The following is a 22,550-nucleotide window of genomic DNA, read 5'->3' on the forward strand; positions in this document are numbered from 1 at the left end:
TTTCTGTTGCAGCATTTTTATTTAAAAAAAAGTTTGTTTGTGTAAATGAGTTTTTAAAATGTGTGTCTGCCTTGTGTGTTTTTATTAGCAAGATGCCCCTTGTAATAGTTTTGTTCTAATAAGATGTTACAATGGAAATACAAAAAAAAAAGTTGCAGACAGATGGTTTGGGCCAGCCACACAGTTTATAATATCTATCTGAAATGGGTTTATTTTTCCCCCATCATCGATAGTTAGAAACATATAAACCTGATAATAAAATTCATGCTTTATTATAGCCATTTCAAATAGGACTGTACCTGCTACCTGCACAGTGTGCAAGAGTTCTGGAATGGCATTTTTATACCCAAAAATTTTGTGGATTTTCAACAGAATATTTAAAAACATCTCCCCAGCCTCTTTTCCTAACTATTAACAAAGAGTGGTAGCCAACTGAGATCCCTATGGTATTGTCTACCCCAAGCATTCCAGAAATTAAAAGCAAAAAATAACCCACCAGATTTAAAAAAATGAAATTCTTTAAATCCATTTGGATTTAATTATTTTACTTCCTCATTTTTCAACTTTAGGATTCACATGTTCAAGCCTTCCCCTCCAACTATGAGTGCTTGAAATCAGATTCTGGTGTATTCTCATGACTCTAGGGTCTAGGACTGTAAGAGAGAGTCACAAGATTTGCAGTGCAACAGTAAGTAGAAGACAGGGTCACACTGCTGTAGGCCTTCAGGCTGGAGTTAAGTTCGTTCTTCTAATTCAGTGTATTTATGACAGTAATACATCTTTGGGAAAGAAGGAAAAAATACCCCTAGCTTCCTAATTATTGTTAGGAACTGTTACAAAGGTAGACTCTAGACTCTGAGATATCTGTAGCTGGAATCAGAATTCCTTCAGACTTACCCTGGATAGTTAGTTAGGCTACATTGGGGGGGGGGGGGGGGGAATTGTTGCTGCTGATTGGCTACAAAGTGTGCACCCACCTTATCTAGTCTTAAAACTTCCTATTGTTTTCATTGGTTCCTCTCCAAACCTGCTTGTTTGTTTCATCCACTTACATCTTTTCTTTTAGACAGCAAGCTCTTTGGCAGAAGGAACTGCTGCCATTCACTAGTAAAATAGGGCTCCAACCTGGTGGAGTCCCCTAGGCACTCCCACACTAGAAATGATTAATCAAGTTAAACTCATCAAAAATATTTAGCATGATTAATGTATTTGGCCTAAAAATTTTCCATGCACAGTCTCAGACCAAAGTTTTGAGGGCTTCAGAAACTGAGCAAAGCCACAGAGTACACTTTGCCAGCTCTGTTTAAAAAAAATTCTTGAATAGGCCACAGCCAAAAAAAGTCATATGGGGCCTTATCCCCCCGTATAGTGGTTCTGATTATGCTGGCTGTTTTTGCTGAGCTCACTAAGTGCACACCAAAGATAGAAGCGTGCATGGACCAACCTATTATATGTACACCTATACCATCCCCAGCACTGGCCAGAAGGCTCAAGGAATACATCCAGTCAAAATTCGCAACCCTTTCAGTAGACTGTGCAGGGGCACCAGTCAACCTTACGTGTTTTGTGGCTGTTAAGAAAAAGTTAACTTACTCTCAGCAGAATGGGTACCACTGAATATATAACAAAGTGACTGTATTGCAGCCGTACCATGCTAAACAAGGAAATTATGACTTTGTTTCTAAGATAACAAGTAGTGGTTAAGAATGTTTTGTACAATAGCACCAAACAGTTATATAGCCTAAATTGGCCTATACCCTTACATTAGCTACATACTATAATCCTCTTCTCTAATGCTGAAGTATTATAGGATAGAGTAAACTTTGGCTTAAGTAGGTAGAAAAGTTGTCAGGGTCAGGACATATGATCATTTTACCATAGGAACAAGTAGGGAGTTATTCTCACAGACCAGTACTGGAATATCCCAAGGGAATAGGACAAGACATATGATTGCTTTCTGCTAGTACAAACCCAGGTGGTGCCATCATGCCCTTTGGTATCTGGAATGCATGTGGCCAGAGCTAAGGGGTACACCATGGTACTGGAAAAACAAGGTAAAAAGCAGCTTGGTTAAATCTAGTTTTAGATGACCTTTTTACTTGTAAATAATATATAAAAAGATAGCATTTGGAGTGTAACTTTGGGAGCACACGTGTAAGGTAAATGTAACAATGCCACATAAGATGGCTTCTTGGAGACTGGTATCATATGGAACCTTTTTCCATAAACCGGACTAACACTGGTTATTTGATCTCTTGAGGATACAGTAGAACCTCCAAGTTACAGACACCTTGGGAATAAAGGGTGTTCATAGCTCTGGCTCCAGCAGTTCACACTCCAGGCCAGGTTCCAGAGGCAGCGTCTTGTCCAGGCCAGCTTGTCCCCCTCCCGACTGGGGGTGGGGAGGAAAGGATGCTGGTGAAAGCAGCATAGACCCCAATGTTGCTTCTGCTCCAGCTGCCTTGGGCTGGCAGCAGGGGCTCACAGCTTTGCCTGCACATCTCAACTCCTACCTGGGAGTAGGTGCCCCACACATAGGGGTGGGGACAGGCAGCCCAGATGTACCTACCTTTAAGATGCAATATGGGCACAGTACCATATTTGCTTTTTTTTTGGTCTCAAGTGGTGTCTGGTTGACCAGTCAGTCCATAACTCTGGTGTTCTACTGTATTTCATGATGAACCAAAACTGAATCAAGCAATTGACTAAACAGGTTGCATCAAATTTAAAAAAAAGATACAGGATGCCAAACAGTATAAATAGGGCTATGATATCAAATGCAAAATTTATCCTATTTTGCTTATCTAGATTTTTCCATAGATTCCAAGCAATTAATGGAAAGAAAAAAAACTGTAAAACTTAGTGATGCTGTAGCAGCAAAACATTAGAAGGAGTAAAATAAATTTTAGTTACAGAAGTTTTAAAATGCCTCAAGAGGGTGGCTCACTTGTTGTAGCAGCTATTTTTGCATTTCTTTCCATATTAATGGACGACACAAGTTGGACTACTTCTGGGTGATTAAATTTTCCTGTAAAACGAAAGAAAAGAAACAATTCATTATCATGCTTTTCCCTTTATGTAACAGATTATACTGTTTCTCCAGGCACAAACTATTATATCACAAAAGAAACCATTAGTACATATGTTCTCCCTTTAATTGTGAACACTATCTATGATGTTTCAGGAATAACTATAGAAGAGCAACTGTTCAACAGTTCATCCAAGTATTTCCCTAGAGTATGTCCTGTTCCATACACTATTTGGAGGGAGGAAGAGTCTGAATATGAAAAATTCATGCTGTGGACCCTGATTCAGATCGTATTTAAACTTAAGGCTCATGTTTACATCTCCCTGCAGTCAATGGGCATTCGTTCCATCTTATCCTTTGGATTTGGAACTCGTGCTACTGGACAAGCGTGTCCAGTTCTGGTGCTCACAGTTCAAGAAGATAAACTGGAGAGAGTTGAGAGAAAAACTGCAACAACAATTAACGGATTGGAAAACATGCCTTACAGTGAGAGGCTCAATCTGTTTAGTTTAACAAAGAGAAGGTTAAGGGGTCACTTGGTCATCTGTAAGTACCGATATAGGGAACAAATGGTATAACAAGATGCAATGGTTAGAAGTTTAAACTAGACAAAGTCAGACTAGAAATAAAGCATAATTTATGAACACCGAGGGTAATCAATCACTGGAACAATTACCAGGGGTAATATTACCCTTCTTGCCCTAGAACCTATGAATCGTGATGGCATACGTACATGATTTCTTTTCTGAACTGGAGCTATAATGACATGTAAAAGTGTAAAACAGGCATGTTTCATGGTATGTTATGCAGGCCAGTTGCCAAGAAAACTCAATGCATACAGACTTTCTGAAGCTTCCCTGGCGGGAGAAAAAATTAAATCTTTGGGTAAAGGCTTGGCAGCAAAAGCTTAAATTAAAATTTGTCTGATGATTGGGCAGAATATTTGATTATAAGAATCTATTTCATTTCTGGAAAGAGAAACACCAGATCAAACTGCAGGTTCCCTGAAATAGGTGGTGAGGGGTAGCATCTCCAGTTTCCCAATACTGAGTTTGGAAGTAGGAACACTAGTAAGATCACAGCTAGGGATATAGTTACCACTTACACTTTCAAATATTTCATTCTGATGTTCCCCCTCTATATACTGATCCAATGGGAGTCTTTCCACTGACACTGTGTCTAACTATATAGTGCCGGTTCTTTTATTCTTGTGTTCTTATTTTTCAAGACAAGTTGAGTTCTCTCTCTTTTTGAACACAGCCCTTCATTACTGTTAAACTCTGTATATAAAATTATCTATTTTCCCTTATCTTGCAGAGATTAAGTAAAATGAACACTAGTAAATACTATAGAAGGGAACCAAACACAATACAAGCACATCTGAAGCAACCTGTTCACTAGGCTCGATTCTCATTTATATTAAGACTATTTCACACGCTCTTACAATGTAAAGAGCCTTTAAATGTGTCGATGTAGTTTATCCCCACTTTCAGGCCTCTTTACACTGACAGCAATGTAAAGGAGACTCAGGCACCTATCTGCCACTTTAAATCCAAGAATCAGGCCCCACTGGTATTCAGACACTCCTCTCTCTCGTTTACAAAAATCAGATTTCATACCTGAAGTTGAATCATAAAAGTCCTGCAGTCTTCCAGGCATTTTTTCCAACTCTTCATACTCAGATGCTTGGAGTATCATCTCACACTGATCCAGCTCTTTTACAAATCTGGCTTCTGCTGTAGACTGGTGTTCATATTCCTGAACAGATGTGCAATTAGAGAGATTTGATTTGCTATGCTGGAACACACAGTGCCAGAACTAAAAGCCTTTCTTAGACTTAGCATTTCTTCATCTGTATCACAGATATTCAAGAGTACAGTAGACCTCATGTCTTTTTAAGGCTCTGATTCAGCAAAACATTTCAGCACATGCTTAAGTTCCATGAGACTTTACACTTGTTTATGTGCTTTACTAAGTAGGGATATTATTATTCACATGCTGAAATGCTTTGCTGAATCTGAGCTCATATAAAGAAACCCCAAAATTTACAGATTCATTAAAAATCCTTGGGATGCAGGCTTCAGAGAGCTTCTGGAACGTTGAGAAAGTAATTCCATGCCTCCTCCACTTTCAGATCCTTGACTTCTTTAGTCCAGTCAACTTCCCTAACTAGTTCCCTTAATTTTTTGAAGTTTGCCCTTTTGAAATCAGGGACCCTAGTTGCAGACCTATTTTTGTTTATCCTTCCATTTAGTTTAAATTGAATTAGCTCAGGATCACTTAGACCAATATTATCCCCCACAACTAGTTCTCTACGAGGTTGAATCTAAAATGACATCACCTCTTGTTGGTTCAGTGATTATCTGGTGAAAAAATCTGTCAGTTATCACATGCAGGACAATATGGGCCCTACCATTATTAGTAGCACTTGCCCTCCAATCTATTGCTGGGAAATAAAGTCTCCTATAATTATAAAACTTCCAGTAGTATTTATTTAATTAAAACATTAGAGATCTCTATCCATATCCAAATCACATCTTGAGGGTCTGTAACATATCCAAAGCACTACCCCAGGGGAGCCTTTGGCAGCCTTCTTCCCCAGTGATTTTGACCCAAACAGACCCTTTTATCTATTCCATCACTTCTAATTTCTTTACAGTCTACCTCATCATTACACTCCACCACCTTTACTTGTGTCTTTCCTGGACAGCAAATACTCTTCAATAACTGTACTCCAGTCATTACTCCTATTTCATCAGGTTTCTGTTATCCCTGTAATATCTGGGTCCACTTCCTGCACCAGTGGTTCTAGTTCCTCCATTTTGTTACCCAGCTCCTTGTATTTGTCACTGTTCTCAAAAGGTATTTTTTAAACCTGTCATTCCTTCTTGATCATTTTAGCTTAATCTGTCTGAGCTGCTCATGTATTTCTCTCTCTTCCTATTTTTTTCCTTTTAAGTCCCTTGATTTACTTGCTATTTCCGCCCCCTCTCAATTGCGTGCAACAACTCCCACTGATTTTGATGAGAGCTGTGCACAAGTGAAAGCAGAATTTCACCTACTGACCAGAGAATAGGTGCCTATTTTGGCAGAGCCTTGAAACAAACAAAGAGGAAAGGGGGCTACTGCTGGAACTCTCAGCCCTTAAAACAGAACTTCTAGTTCCCATGACTTGGGAAGCATGAACACTGATTAATATACATCATTTCCTGCCTCTAACAAGACAATAGTAGAGCTGTCATGCCTAATGGCAAGATCCTAATTTGTAATTCCAGCACAGTTGTGTTCAGATAATGAACTTGTCATGCTTACCTGGATGTGTGACATATTGCTAAAAATCTGCACATTTATTATGTTCTTTGCTGTAGGTTCCAAATTCGGGGATCTGGATTTTGACGGCAGTGAAATACTAGTGTAAGAATCAATTTGAATTCAAATTACATTTTGAAATTTCAATTAAGCTTTAATTATTAGTTGATTTGAAGTCTTCATTTTAACATTTTTTTCAAAAGATTTTTTGAAGTCTAGGGCTTTTCTTCAATTTACATTTTAATTTAAAATGCTGTTCAACACTGCCTCTTATTTTCGTGAATCTGTTTAATCCTATTATTTTCATATTCTGCATTTTATCCATTCTGTTTGTCAGTAAAGTTCACATTTTTGTTTGGCAACATCATAAATGATAACTTTATCATGGTGGGTAAAGAGGGAAGTAACTCAGTGTGCTAATGTCCTCATTTGCCTCCAGTGAGTTACGTTCACATCTTAAATTAGGTTACAAAGTGAAAACAGCTTTGGTGGTCTCTTTCTGGTACCCCTTTCTTCACGCTTCAAAACCATCCACCCGGTTGGCACAAATGGAAACAAGCGACGGTCAGTTCAAGGACCAAGCTAATGAGGATGTCACAAGTCAGGTACCAACTGTACTGTCAGAGCTGTGGGAGGATCTTCCACAGACCCTGTCCATCCTACCCCCAGCTCAAACCTGTGCTAATTCGTTCTCACTTTCCATAGGGAACATTGACGTCCATGGTATTGCCTTTGTGTAATTGAGAGTAGATTTTTGATTGAATATTTCAGAGATTTTTTTTTTTTTTTAAATAGAACTAGCTGCTTAACAGCAGTGAAGGCTAGGGTTTGTGTATATTTTCAGTGTGGTACACTGACACTCCTATGCAAGAAACCCCATGCTGATTAAGTTACCCTGAAGGTAGAAACAAAAATAAATAATACAACTAACAATATGAACTAAAAAGTGTGCATATGAGAAATGATATTTAATGAGAAAGGTAAAAAGCTAATGTGTGCTGTAGTTAGGTTAGGTGGGGATGGGGAATCAGCTCCTGTACAAGTCGGGACAGGAGCCCAAGGCAAAAAAAAAGATGTGAGAAATCCCATGGTATAGTTTAACTCTTTCTGTAATGGCTTCCTGCCTCTCTGCTAGAGGAGCTTTCCAGTGAAAAAGGCTAAAGGAAAGGGCTAATTTTATGAATACTAACTACAGTTTTCCCAGATTCACTATTTTAACTTTGGAATGTAACTTTAAAAATCCAGTTCTGCTGTCACTTAAACCAACACAACTCAATTAAAGTCAATGGAGATATAACTGCGGGCAGAATTTGTCTTCAAATATCTGGAAACCTATTTAAATACAATCCAAGTGGAACAGGTAAGAATGTCAGTATTAAATGCAGCCTCAGGTTACAGAGGTCAAGGCTTCACAGCTACCTGCTTACAATAAAATACACAAAAGCAGAAAATTGGTGAGGGAAAGTTACTATATAACGGAAACATATGTTGGCGGAAATATATCATTATTATTTTTTTTTTTAAACACAAATTTTTGGAGAAAGCAGCCTAATGTTTCCTGACTTGCAGATAATACAAGATCTTAGCCAAATAGCAAGAGGTCTCTTTGCAAGATCACAATATCCTAGCAGATCACCTCTGTATGTATAACAGATTCTCTAGTACAGTGGTTCCCAAACTTGTTCCGCCGCTTGTGCAGGGAAAGCCCCTGGCAGGCCGAGGGACGTACTGGCTGCTGCTTCCAGCGGCTCCCATTGGCCTGCAGCAGCAAACTGCAGCCACTGGGCCCCGCGATCGGCCGAAGCTGCGGACACCGCAGGTAAACAAACGGGCCCGGCCTGCCAGGGGCTTTCCCTCCACAAGCGGCGGAACAAGTCTGGGAACAACTGCTCTAGCATAAAGATAAGATATTTTCAGGTCAACATGATCATTTTTCAATTTAATCCATAATTTTAATTTAATTCAAATATCACCTATTATTTCACTGTATTACTTCCCAATTCATATTTTCATTTAGTTGAAATTCTCATTTAAGACACTGTCAAAGATAAAACCATAGTCCTTTTTAAGGTTATGTTGCTTATGGAACAGCACTGTCTGACCAGGTAAATATACATACTGGGACAAATCCCACCCTCAGTTATGTAAATCAATCCCTCGAATGCAGTGGGGCTACACAGGTATAAGAGCACAATTTGGGTCATTATACTGAATTATTTTGTTTTCTTTATGAAAAAGAGTTCAGAAAGTTGCTGCCATATAAACATACCCCCAAAGAAAAATTCCAAACCCATCTTGCTCTAAAGGTTTTAGAATAAAGATTATGAACTTCAGTAGGCACCAAACACCATGAATATAAGACAATCTGTTGGTCCTGTTGCAAGCAATAATGTGGAATAAATGCATCAAGTGATGTATACTTACTTCCCAAAGTTCATAGATTTCTTTTCTCAGATCTTCTGATAGCAGCTGTGTCAAATGTTTCATAGCTGCCTGAAAGACAGACTCCTGCTTTCATTTGGCCATTATCTGAATACAATATCTTTCCCTTTGTTTTCCAGAAAACAATTTGTCCACCACCACCTTTGCATAAACACTGAATCATCTCTCGCTCCACAGCTGCACACGTACAGTACTAACTCCGCTGATGGAACAATAAAAGCAATGGGTACAAAATAATTTCTGCACACCAGACCTGCTCAATAAATTGTAGAGGACTAGCCCCAAGCAGCAGAAAATAATCTAAAGCACCATCCAATAACTGACTCCAGTAATCTAGAAATGACCTCTGAGCAAAATGAACAAACTCAGATGCCAGAGCACTGACCCCAGTTACCAGATACAGTTTAACACTGTTTTGATGCAATACCAAATTATTGGTATGAACAGCGGAATCCTCTTTGCATGTTGTTCCAACTAATCAATTTCATTTGAGTCCTACTCTGTTTCCCCAGTAATACTTAGGTCCTAATTGAAAACAAACAACCATAAAAGAAAGGCCAAGTTTTATGCCAATATACAGTTACGCTGAAACTTGCCACTCAAGGTGTTATTTTATACAAAGATAGCACTTCAGAAGTATAACTATTTAGGGCTCAATCCTGCTCCCAAAGAAATCAATGACAAGACTCCTATTTGCTTTAATGGGACCAGGATGAGCAACAGGCACCTAGGGCCAGATTTTTATCGGTATTTGGTGTTCTGAAGATGCAGACAGCTTCCTAGGCCTTTTTGAAACTTCCATTAGGCACCTACCTGCCTCTTTAAGCACCTAAATGCCATTAAGAAGTCTGGCCCTTAGTGGAGAAACATTCCCAGCAGGCATTAGGGAAACCATTTTTTTTTTTTTTTTAAAAAGCACACTCCAAACAGGTACACAGTAGAACAGAACAGTCAATGTTACAGTGAATAAAGATAGCATTTAAAGAACTCTGAACAGCCCTTTAATCTTTTAAGTCCAATCTTCTTTTCACCAGGAACATATTGCTAGAATTATTTTTTTTAAAAATCTAAGCATAAGAGTGGCAGAGAATTCACTGTAAGACTGTTTTTCTTTTAGACTCTTTAAACAACTTATTTGTATCCATTGGAAAAGATTATCAAGTAAGGTGGTGCCCTCTAGCTGTAATTGTAGGAAAACTTTTCTTTTAGCTTTAAATAACACAGAGAGCCAGAACTGACAAAACTGTGATTAATGGATATGTTTGTGGCCATTATTAAAGTCAAAGATTATGTACTCAGACAGTTGCATTTGTTTGTCAGGCTCACTGATTACCTGCCACACAGGGGTACGATAAGAATAATCAGGTAAAGTTTGTATGATACTTTGGAAGTGTCTAGTGCAAGGGTTCTCAAACTGGGGGTTGTGACCCTCAGGGGATCACAAGGCAGTTACATGGGGGTCATGAGCTGTCAGCTCTGAGGGGCTGACAGCCCCGATCCCCCATTACATTAAATTACCCCCACCTCATTTTTAATTTATAAGGGGCAGTCACACTCAGAGGCTTGCTATGTGAAAGGGGTCACCAATACAAAAAGTTTGAAAACCACTGGTCTAGTGCCATGTGTCAAGTATTAACTATCTGTCCCTCTCTCTTCTGATCTGTACCTCTGCTCCCCAGAAAATAAGCATGGACATACACGAGCAACTTCACTAACATCTCAGACTACTGAAAATCCACTCAATTCATTTGGCAGGTGCCTAATGTTTGGGTTCTTTCAAAAAACTTCCTTTTTATTATCTTGCACTTTGTGGTGTTACTTAGACAAGTCAAATTAGCAGGGGTTTGTAGTGCTACTCCTTGGCATACATGCACAAATACATGTTCTGTATTTTGTTGTTTTGAGGGTCTCCCCAATAACTAGTTGTTCACCTCTACAAATAAAATGCAAAGCCTTTACAAAGTTCTACAGAGTACCAACCTCCTCTCGCTGATGTTTCTCCTCTTTGGAGATGTTATCTGCAGGTGCTATATCTCCAACAATGCATTCAGCCATATCATGAACCAGAGCTAGTCGTACACATCTGATAAGGAAAGAAACACTGCATGATCAGCCAATAAACTTTATAGTTACACTTTGTTTATTAATAAGCAGTATTGATAAACTCTCCCTTCCCCCTTGTATTTAATAGATCGGTATTAGTGAAATAATTTTCTATCCCATAGTATATTTGAATCCCAGTTGCTAGTTACTGTTATGTATGAAAAGATATTTGGATAGATATCCAAAACCAAAAAGCCTTGGTTTTTTTTTGTTTTTGTTTTTTTTTGGGGGGAGGGGGAGGAGGGAGGAAGAAAGCAAAAGATACTAAGTGACAACAGTGTAGTTACCTAGCAGATCATTTACCAACCCCTACCACATAAAAGCTAAGGACACTATACACTACTCAGATGATAACAATGTTTGCATTTACTAAGTATAAAGATATATGGAGCCCTGACAAATTCAAAATGCCACCTGATAAAATACACATATATTATGTAGCTAAGTTAGCAACTCATGGTCGTGGCACAGCCCAGCTCTCTTTAACAGAGTGCAGTAAAAAGCATTAAAAGCAATCAGCAAGGTAAGTGCAAGTTGCAAGACTAGAACACAGATCTAGGGAACGCACTAGGGCTCACAGGCTTCCAGCCAAGTCAGTGAACCTCTCTGTGCCGTAGCAACCTCATCCAAAAAAATCTGGCTGTCAATGATGCTTTGTGCTCTGACCCTATCCTGTAGATCTCAAAGCACTTTACAATGGTGGGTAAGTATTACTAGTCTGATTTTTCAGTTGGCTTCAAGTTCATTCATTCCTCTGGCACAATGAAATAAGGGTGAAGCTTGTTCCTGCAGGAGACAGAGCTTCTCAGGGTCCAACCAAAGACTGTGGAATGAACTCCCCCAGAATCTAAGAATGATCACAAACCTCACCACCTTCCAATCTACGTGCAAGGCACATTTTTTCCCCACTTTGCCTTCTCTAGCATATACCTATAGTGGCAAGGGGTGGAAGAAGAGGAGGGGGAAAAATGTATATTTTATTTTTAAAAAACTCCAAAACAAAACACTCCACTGCACGGTCTTCCCCCCAGGGAAAGAATGAGAAGAAAAACGTGACCGATGTTAGTAACGTTGCTTAATGCACTGAGATACTACTGTGATGATCATGCTAATAGAACAGGGCAATTATCAAGTGCATCCAGTCCCAGCTTCTGGGAGTCAGAGGTTTAGGGAGACCCAGAGCATTGAGTTGCATCCCTGATGATCTTGGCTAAAAGCCATTGATGGACCTATCCTCCAGGAACTTATCTAATTCTTTGTTGAACCTAGTTATACTTTTGGCATTCAAAACATTCCCTGGCAATAAGTTCCGCAGGATGAGTGTGAGTTGTGCAAAGAAGTACTTTTTTATGTTTGTTTTAAATCTGCTGCGTATTAATTTCATTGGATGACCCCCCTGGTTCTTGCGTTATGTGAAGGAGTAAATAAACCTTCTTTATTCACTTTCTCCACACTATTCATGGTTTTATAGACCACTATCACTCCCCTCTCCCCCTTAGTCATTTCTTTTGCCTGGTACTGAAATTAGGCTTAACAGCTTGTAATTACCAGCCAGGATCACCTCTGGAACCTTTTTTAATAATCAGTATGTATTTTAGGTATCCTCCACTCATGTGGTACAGAGGCTGATTTAAGTGATGGGTTACATACTACAGTTAGTGATTCTGCAATTTCATATTGGGCTTTCTTCAGAACTCTTGGGTGAATATCATCTGGACCTGGTGACTTATTACAGTTTAATTTATGAATTTGTTCCAAAACCTCTTCTACTGACACCTCAATCTGGGACAGTCCTCAGACTTATCACCTAAAAAGAATGGCTCAGGAATGGCAATCTCCCTCACATCCTCTGCAGTGAAGACGAATGCAAAGAATTCATTTAGCTTCTCCCCAATGGCCTTGTCTTCCCTGAGTGCTCCTTTAGTACCCTCAATCATCCAGTGGCCCCACTGATTAAGTGCATCAAAAGCAGGAAGCCTGCCAGTCAAAAAAATGTTGCTAGTAGTTTTTGTATACTTAGCTAGTTGCTCTTCATATTTGTTTTGGCCCACCTAATTATACTTCTACACTTGACTTGCCAGAGTTTATGCTCCTTTTTATTTTCCTCAGTAGGATTTGACTTCCAGTTCTTAAAAGGTGTCTTTTGGTCTCACCACCTCTTTTACTCTTGTTGTTTCGCCATGGTTTTGGGTTTTTTTTGGCCTCTTGCTTTTTTGGGGCCTGGGAGGGGCAGGAGAAGAGAGGCGGGAAAATACATTTAGTTTGAGCCTCTATTATAGAATTTTTTAAAAAGTTTCTATGCAGCTTGCAGGCATTTCACTCTTGTGACTGTTCCTTTAAATTACCATTTAAGTAGCTTCCTCATTTTTGTGTAGTTCCCCTTTTAGAAGTTAAATGCTACTGTGGTGGGTTTCTTTGGTACATCTCCCCTTCCTCCCTCCCCACCCTAGAGTTGTTAAATTTAATTACATTATGGTCACTATTACTGCACATCTTGGACCAGATCCTATGCTCCACCTAGAACTAAATCAAGAATTGCCTCTCACCTTTTGGATTCTAGCACTAGCTGCTCCAAGAAGCAGTCATTATTTGTGTCTAGAAATTTTACCTGTGCATCCCACCATGAGGTGACATGTTCCCAATCAATATGGGGATAGTTGAAATCCCCCATTATTGTCGCATTTTCTGTTTTTGTAGCCTCTCTAATCTCCCTGAGCATTTCACAATCACTATTACTACCCTGGTCAGGTTGTCAGTACAGTAGAACCTATAGTTACGAACACCTCAGGAATGGAGGTTGTTCATAACTCTGAACAAAACGTGGTTGTTCTTTCAAAAGTTTACAACTGAACACTGACTTAATACAACTTTGAAGCTTTACTTCAGAAGAAAAATGCTGCTTCCCTCCCCCCCTTTTTTTTGTAGTTTATGTTTAACACAGTACTGTACTGTATCTGGGGTGTGGGGGGGTTTCTGTTCTCTGCTGCTGCCTGATTGCATATTTCTGGTTCCCAATGAGGTGTGTGGTTGACTGGTCAGTTCATAACTCTGAAGTTCTACTGTAGTATATTCCCACTGCTATACTCTAATTATTCAAGCATGGAATGTCTATCCATAGAGATTCTATGGTACAGTTTGATTTACCGTTGTTTTTTTTTTAACTATATTTGACTCTATGCTTTCTTTCACATACAGTGCCACTCTCCCACCAGCACGACCTACTCTGCCATTCCTATATATTTTCTACCCTGGTATTACCACATCCTATTCCAGCAAGTTTCTGTGATGCCTATTATATCCATATCCTCATTTAATACCAGGCGCTCAGGTTCACCCATCTTACTATTTAGACTTCTAGAATTTGTATACAAGCACTTATAAAATTTGTCAATATTTAGTTGTCTGCCTCCATGTGATGTAATTGAATGGGACTTTTCCCTTTGTTTCTCTTCAGTTCCTATCTGTATTTTGTCAACTACTATCCTCTCCTCTTCACTAGGATGTGGAGTGTCCCCGTTAACAGAGTGTCTCCTAAGGGATGCCTCTGTCCACACGGTGTGTTCTTCTGCATCTGTCAGCTCTCCCCCAGCCCGTAAGAGGAAATCAAGAATCTGTTCCACCTCTGCCACAAACTGGCTATGGAACTTCTGCCATGTCATTCAACTCTCTGGGCCTGATTCTACAGTGCCTTGCACCTCAAAGTTATTGACACCTGTGCAAAGCAAGTCTAAAATGCTACTATTATGATGCTATTGTTTTAGAACCTTTTCAATCTCACTTCTCACTGATGTCAATAACTTCACAACAAATAAGGCAGTAGACAATCAGGCCCTGTGTTTCTGAGTTATGAAAGTAGCCATGCATGTTCTCTGCTAGGCCAATGGACCATTGTAGTGGACAGTGCAGGAGTCAGTGTCAGTAACATGATTTAAAGTGGTTTATACTTCCTGAAGCTTCATTAGAAAAGATGAGTTCCAAGTTATAGAAGTCTATTATCATCACTTCAGGAAGGTGACAAAGCAAATATGATACTGTACCATTCTTGACAGGTGATACAATGCTAATTATGTTTTCCTTTATACGCTAAATTAATTACATTTTTTTATTTCTCTCAAGTGTTAATAGAATCTCTATCAAAAGCTACATAAAATATGGATTTTGCTTCACCGTGCACTTCAAACTCCTCTTTGAACGGGATTCTTCAGCCTTCTTATGTACATCTCTTGAGAGAAATCAAGCTGGAAGCTATTCTGTTTTAGCAGCCTGTCCAAGCCTCCACTTTTAGCTAATAAAACAATTCCTCAGTCCTCAACTCCAGAAGGCACATAGCAACTTGTGAAAGAATGGAAAAAAATATCAATTTTGATTCCCCCTCCATATTCTAAAACTCCTTGCCAGGGTGTGATGAATATTTAGTTCTCAGTTCCCAAATCTCGAGACAGGCCTGATCATCACCATCAGTATTCTTACCTGTCTTTATTAAGTTGTTTATCTTCAGTTACCAAAGCCATGACTGCCATCCTGTACATATGATCCGATACACTCTCTGGTTTCTCTACATTCCTGTACACCCAGCCTGTTCGTGGTACTCTCTGCTTGGAGAAAGTTTTAACAATAATATAAAACATTTGAATAAATGTTCTGAAGAATTTAGCTTAAGAGATACCAATGGAAATTTGTTCTATTAAGGGTAACCATTTCCTTCTCATGCATAAATGAAGCCTCAATTTAATTGGGGATTGGTCCTGCTTTTGAGCAGGGGGTTGGACTAGATGACCTCCTGAGGTCCCTTCCAACCCTGATATTCTATGATTCAAGGTTAGTGAAAAAATAAATGTTACAAAGCCAGAGTTAGTTTGAAAGTACAGATGATTGATCCTGTGACAAGAGTCTATTGCAATATACTACAGTCATAGCACACACCACCAGAAAATCTGTCCTTTTCAGCTTTCAGAGACCATTTCAGCTTGATTGCCCACACGCATTCAGTATAAATAAATAATATTCAGCATTTAAATAGCACTATACTTCTTCAAAGCATTGGTCACACATTAACTACTGTAATTAATCTTTATCTCTGCAATGTAGGTGTAATTTGTATTATCCCCATTTTACAGAGGTGGAAATTGATACTAGGGACAGTTAAAGTACTTGCTCAGAGGAACTAGAATTAGATGCAAGAGCTTCTGAGGTAAGCCCCAGGCTCAGTCAATGACATTTTTTGGATCAGCCTTCCATCCCTCAGCTGTCTGCCAACCTGCACCACTGGCAGTGTTTCTGCTTCAAACGGTTTCTGCCAGGACCACTCTGTTCTCCACTGGGAGCAAAAATCTTTGGCTTTGGCTAAAAACATTAAAACAGGGACTAAAGAATTTTTCAATTGTTCTCATATCTTAACACAACCATGGTAGTTAAAGCCAAGTCCAGAGAAACGTGTGTGTGTAGCCATCTATAGGGACTTGAATCAAGGCTGTAGTCCTATAACCCCCTGAGGTATCACAAGACCAGTGGTACAGGCAACACAAATGAGTCAAGGAAACACAGGAGCAGCATATGCTTCAGGCAGGCTCAAGCAGGTAAACTCCTGCAGGAACAGAAGGTGAGCTGCTGCACTCAGCCTTCGCTGGAAGCTAACAAACTAACATACAAAATAAGATAGAGCAGCAGTGGGGTTCTCTAGCAGAATTTTCTCTAACAGATCACAGACTGAGTTAAGTTTCAGAGTAGCAGCGTCTTAGTCTGTATTCACAAAAAGAAAAGGAGGACTTGTTGCACCTTAGAGACTAACAAATTTATTTGAGCATAAGCTTTCATGAGCTACAGCTCACTTCATCGGATGCATTCAATGGAAAATACAGTGGGGAGATTTATATACACAGAGAACATGAAACAATGGGTGTTACCATACACACTGTAACCAGAGTGATCAGGTAAGGTGAGCTATTACCAGCCGGGGGGGGGGGGTACGGGGGGTACCTTTTGTAGTGATAATCAAGGTGGGCCATTTCCAGCAGTTGACAAGAACGTCTGAGGAAAAGTGGGGAGTGGAAGGGGGGGGGGGATAAACATGGGGAAATAGTTTTACTTTGTGTAATGACCCATCCACTCCCAGTCTCTATTCAAGCCTAAGTTAATTGTATCCAGTTTGCAAATTAATTCCAATTCAGCAGTCTCTCGTTGGAGTCTGTTTTTGAAGTTTTTTTGTCAAAGTATTGCCACTTATAGGTCTGTAATTGAGTGACCAGAGAGATTGAAGTGTTCTCCAACTGGTTTTTGAATGTTATAATTCTTGACGTCTGATTTGTGTCCATTTATTCTTTTATGTAGAGACTGTCCAGTTTGACCAATGTACATGGCAGAGGGGCATTGCTGGCACATGATGGCATATATCACATTGGTAGATGTGCAGGTGAATGAGCCTCTGATATTGTGGCTGATGTGATTAGGCCCTATAATGGTGTCCCCTGCATAGATATGTTCCTGGGTTAGTGGTTCTCGTGTGTGGTTGCTTGTGAGTATTTGCTAACAGAACGCCACTAGCCATCACCTTCAGACCCCAACTAAAACCTCTCCTACGCATCATCAAGGATCTACAACCTATCCTGAAGGACGACCCATCACTCTCACAGATCTTGGGAGACAGGCCAGTCCTTGCTTACAGACAGCCCCCAACCTGAAGCAAATAATCACCAGCAACCACACACCACACAACAGAACCACTAACCCAGGAACCTATCCTTGCAACAAAGCCTGTTGCCAACTGTGTCCACATATCTATTCGGGGACACCATCATAGGGCCTTATCACATCAGCCACACTATCAGAGGCTCGTTCACCTGCACATCTACCAATGTGATATATGCCATCATGTGCCAGCAATGCCCCTCTGACTCCCCCCCCCCCCCCTTGCTGGTAATAGCTCACCTTACCTGATCACTTTCATTGCAGTGTGTATGGTAACACCCATTGTTTCATGTTCTCTGTGTATATAAATCCCCCACTGTATTTTCCACTGAATGCATCCAATGAAGTGAGCTGTAGCTCACGAAAGCTTCTGCTCAAATAAATTTGTTAGTCTCTAAGGTGCCACAAGTCCTCCTTTTCTTTTTAGGCTGAGTTAAGTTTTTTATCCAGAGACTTGCACTGACATTTAGCTCCAGGGCTCTAGAGAAGACCCACCTACTGACATTTAAAATGGGAGTCGATGGAGGAAGGGATGTGGACTCAAGTGTGATCCTGCAGCAGGCGGTCTATTAACTGACAAGGAGGAAAGCAGGCACCAGGGTTTGGTAAACTGAGCACAAGGCTGGGAACCTAGAGCTCCCGATTTCTAGCCTCAGCTCTGCGTCCCACTCGCTTCTGGGGCTTTTGGCCCAGTCAGTTCCGCGCCCCCCTGGCGGGCAGCTCCGGAGCCCGGCCCCGGCTTTGCTACAAGGGGGTGACAGCCCGCACCGCGCACACTGACTCCAGCGGGCACCTGGCGCGGCAGCGAGTCACGCAGCCAGTACCTGGCGGGCTGGGTTTGGTTTGGTTTTCATCCCGCGCCCGGGTGGGCGGCTGAGCTAAACCTCGCCCCCGACCGGCCCCTCCCCGGCCCTTGGGCTTCCCGCCCCGTGGCCAGGGCCTGTCCTTGGCTCTTCACGGCCTCCCGTCGCCCTCAGCCCCATCACCTTGAGCTGCCCCACCAGCCTCAGGAACTGCAGCAGGCTCCCGGCGGCGCCGCCCAGCGGGGCCGCGGCCATGGCGCTGCCGGCGGAGCGGGCCGAGAAAGAAGCAGCGGGGCTCGCGGAGGCCGCCTCCCGGGGGCTGCTGCTGCTGCCGGGACCCGCCTCCCCGCGCTGCACAGCGGGGACCGAGCCCCGCCCCTGCCGCTTTGTTCCGGCCGAGCTGAAGCACCCGCCGGCGCCTTCTCTTCCCCCCCTCCCCGCTCCCGCTGAAGGGCGCTTGGCCCAGCCGCCTCCTGCGGCGGGACCTTGCTGCCTTGAGTACCGAGGCGGGGAGCCCAGCAATGGCCGAGACGCGCCAAGCGCTAGTGCAGGGATGGGGCGGGCCGGTGAGCCTCCGGGCTCGCTCTCCCGGCCCTCAGAAGTGGCTGAGCACGTTTTGCCTGATCTGCCGGGAAAGCGAACAGCAAGGGGGGGGGGGGGGGGAAGGTTGTAGCCCTGGCCAAAGCAGAACGTTGCAGAAAAGCTGCCAGGGTGTAATAACGGAGCGTTATCATGCAGCTCGGAGCTGTGGCGAATGGACTAAACTAAACCAAAGTGAACTGTCTCCAGAATGTAAGATTTCGTGAGCTACAGCTCACTTCATCGGATGCATTCAGTGGAATCCACTGCATCCACTGAATGCATCCGATGAAGTGGGCTGTAGCTCACGAAATCTTATGCTCAAATAAATTGGTTAGTCTCTAAGGTGCCACAAGTCCTTTTCTTTTTGCGGATACAGACTAACACGGCTGCTGCTCTGAAACCTGTCTCCAGAATACAATCCCTAGAAACCTGGGTAATAAGAGTCAGGCCAGACGACTGAAGAGAAAATGGTCAATCGGCTAGAAGCCATAGTCAGACCAGATCCTCATCTCTCACTGCAGAATGTCCAAGGATGGAGAACTGGGGACATACTTCTTACTTTGGCTGTGGTGTGAGGCCTGTGGAGAATGCTGCTTTGGAAATACTGTACAGTTTTGCCTTGGAAGTTTCAGCACCCTCTCTCTTGCTCATGGTTAATTTGTGAGTTAATTGCAACTAACTAGCTACTAATTACTTAGTGTGTGTTTGCTCTAAAAAAAAGCTACAACATGAAGAAGCAGAGTAGACAAAAAAGGGCTGAGAAAATTAATTACATACATTGTTTTAATTTAATCAACCCCACCAGGCATTAATAGACAGAAATGCAGAGGTAGGGCTTAATTCATCTTTGTGCCAGTGAGGGTAATTACTGCATTGTTTCTTTAAGCCAGTCAGGATGCCCAGGCATTAAAATATTTAGGATTCTATGCATGTCAAGAGTTTTGGCTCAAACAGGATGTGGGGAAAAACTGGACTCTTCTCATGTATGGTTGCCCTACATTGTAGTGTTGGCACCAAGACTGGGGAGAAGCTCATGACAGTCTAGTATATGTCAGCATTAAGTGTGGGGTGTAATCCTCAAACTACAGTCCAGTGTTGGATACTTTAGGAGTGGCTATACAATTAATTGACTCTGGACTACATGATAAGTAGGCCTGCTGGGAGCCTGGGAACATCTAAATTGGCAGAAGACAACTGGGACAATAGAAAGGGGGTAACTTTAGATTTGGGACTGGTTATTTAATATTGAAATTAGCATATTGGTGGTATTCTTGGTGGTGGTTAGTGTTCTTCACATACAATGAAAGGTAACGTTATCAGTAAGGTCATCCTTGTGTTTAAGTAGGGAAGATTTATATCAAACCCTGTAGTGCAGGGGTGGGCAAACTTTTTGGCCTGCAGGCCACATCAGGTTTCCAAAATTGTATGGAGGGCCGGTTAGGGGAGGCTGTGTGTCCCCAAACAGCCAGGGGTGGCCTGGCCCCTGCCTCCTATCCGACCCCCTCGCTTCTCACCCCCTGACAGCCCCCCCGGGACTCCTGTCCCATCCACCACCCCGTCCCCTGACCAACCCTGAACCCCCAACCCCTGACTGCCCCCCCCACCCCATCCAACCCCTCCTCTCATTCCTGACTTCCCCCTGGGACCTCTGCCTCATCCAATCACCCCTTCTCCCTGTCCCCTGACTGCCTCCAGACCCCCCACTCCTGACTGCCCCCTGCCGCCGCATCCAACCTACCCCTCTCATTCCTGACTGCCCCCCGGAACCCTTGCCCCATCCAACCCCCCTGTTCCCCACCCTCTGACCGCCCTGACCCCTATCCAGAACCCCGACCACTGACCACACCCTCGAACTCCCCTGCCCTCTATCCACCCCCCCCCAGCCCCCACTCCCTTACTGCGCTGCCTGGAGCACCGGTGGCTTATGGTGCTACAGCCACGCCGCCCAGAGCACTGGGTCAGGCCGTGGTTCTGCAACAGTGGCACGCTGAGGCTGCGGGGGGAGGGGGGAAACAGCAGGGGAGGGGCCAGGGACTAGCCTCCCCGTCCAGGAGCTCAGGGGCTGTGCAGGAGGGTCCCGCAGGCCGGACATGGCCCGCAGGCCATAGTTTGCTCACCTCTGCTGTAGTGGGACTAGAGGGGAATAGCAGAACCCTTGTGGGAATACATGTTCTTGCATCTGGTCAGAGATTCAAAATCTAGAAGCTTGTTTCAGGAGTCTCTGTGGTCAAGGCTGACTTAAGGACTAAGGCCTCGATCCACAAAGGGATGTTGCAATGCTTTTAGGCACCTTGAAAGTCACTGGGATCCACAAAGCCTGAGTTAAGTGTACACAGGCTCCCTATACAATGCATAGGGAGATATAGGTGACTTTGGCTATGTCTACACTACCTTGGTAAATCGCCCTAAATTACACAACTCCAGCTACGTGAATAACATAGCTGGAATTGACATAGCTTAAGTCGACTTACTGGTTCGATAGGAAACACTCTCCTGTTGACTTACCTTATTCCTCTAGTTCCCAGTGGTGTACTGCAATTGACCCAAGAGTGCTGTGCTATCGATTTAGCGGGTCTTCACTAGACTCGGTAAATTGACCACCAGTGCATCGGTTGCTGGAGCATTGATCCCAAAGTAGTGTTGACTCAGCCTTAGAATGGGATCCATAAAAGCCAGCAAACTAGCTGTCTAAACCAGACAGTGGTAGATTCCGAAGAGAGGGTTATGTCCTAAACCCTACCCCTCTCATAGAGTTAGATGCCTAAATAGGTTTCAGAGTAACAGCCATGTTAGTCTGTATTCACAAAAAGAAAAGGAGTACTTGTGGCACCTTAGAGACTAACCAATTTATTTGAGCATAAGCTTTCGTGAGCTACAGCTCTGAAAGTTCACGAAAGCTTATGCTCAAATAAATTGGTTAGTCTCTAAGGTGCCACAAGTACTCCTTTTCTTTATGCCTAAATAGGACTGCCAACATTGTATTTCCGAAATATGGGACAGACCTCAGATGTCCTGACGTGAGCCTCTGAAGGCAAGTCCCTTCTCCTCCCTCATCCTTCCTAAGGGTTCTCTCTCTCCAGCTCTAGGATCTGCAGTGAACCCAGGGCCTCAGGCACTGGGCTGGGTAGCCACTGCAGCTCCTGTTCAGTTCTGTACAGGTGCTGGGAGCGGAGTTGGAGGCTGCAGTTGCTAGTCTCTGCCGCAGTGCTGTGCATTGCTGGAGGTAGGGGTTGAAAGAAGGTTGCAGACTGGAGGAAGGCAGCATCTGGAGGAGGCTTTGCAACAACCAGCAGGGATACCATTTCAGATTTCGGGGGGTGGGGGGGAGGGGCATTCAGTGGAGATCCAGGGATGAAGGGGCTGGTGGGCCAAATTGAGTGGAGTTGCAACCCTATGTGCCATCGTCAAGTTGCCAGCTAGCAGCACTTTGCAAAGTGTCGGACTGCTGCTCCATCCTGGATTTCAGATGCCAGCTCGATGCTCCAGTACCAAAACACCCCTGGCTGAAATACGGGTGAAATGGCAGCCCATACTGATTTAGTAAGGGACAAGCAATTTTTTATTTAAACAAGGGACATCCCTTATAATACAGGACTGTT

At 42.6% G+C, this 22,550-nt stretch overlaps 1 protein-coding gene across 1 annotated transcript; it reads right to left on the reverse strand.

Moving 5' to 3' along the window:
* On the reverse strand, positions 1-18,800 carry HDDC2 (HD domain containing 2). The gene is made up of 6 exons (XM_048844644.2): positions 18,553-18,800; positions 15,353-15,474; positions 10,760-10,862; positions 8,762-8,830; positions 4,648-4,786; positions 1-3,028 (listed from the first exon to the last, which is right to left on the reverse strand). Exons 1-6 carry the CDS (start codon positions 18,622-18,624, stop codon positions 2,931-2,933), a joined length of 603 nt encoding a protein of 200 aa, XP_048700601.1. The 5' UTR covers positions 18,625-18,800; the 3' UTR covers positions 1-2,930.
* Between the last annotated feature and the right edge of the window lie 3,750 nt (positions 18,801-22,550).

The sequence above is a fragment of the Caretta caretta genome, chromosome 3 (genome assembly GCF_965140235.1).
Source record: "Caretta caretta isolate rCarCar2 chromosome 3, rCarCar1.hap1, whole genome shotgun sequence".
NCBI classification, from domain to species: domain Eukaryota; kingdom Metazoa; phylum Chordata; order Testudines; family Cheloniidae; genus Caretta; species Caretta caretta.

Bases quoted from the DNA above. Each gene is read 5' to 3' on its own strand.
- HDDC2 (XM_048844644.2), bottom strand. From the start codon at position 18,624: ATGGCCGCGGCCCCGCTGGGCGGCGCCGCCGGGAGCCTGCTGCAGTTC. The intron at 8,831-10,759 runs GTTGGTACTCTG...TCTGTCTTTCAG, and splicing joins AGAAACATCAGCGAGAGGAG to GCAGCTATGAAACATTTGAC. The intron at 4,787-8,761 runs GTAAGTATACAT...ACATCTGTTCAG, and splicing joins AAATCTATGAACTTTGGGAA to GAATATGAACACCAGTCTAC.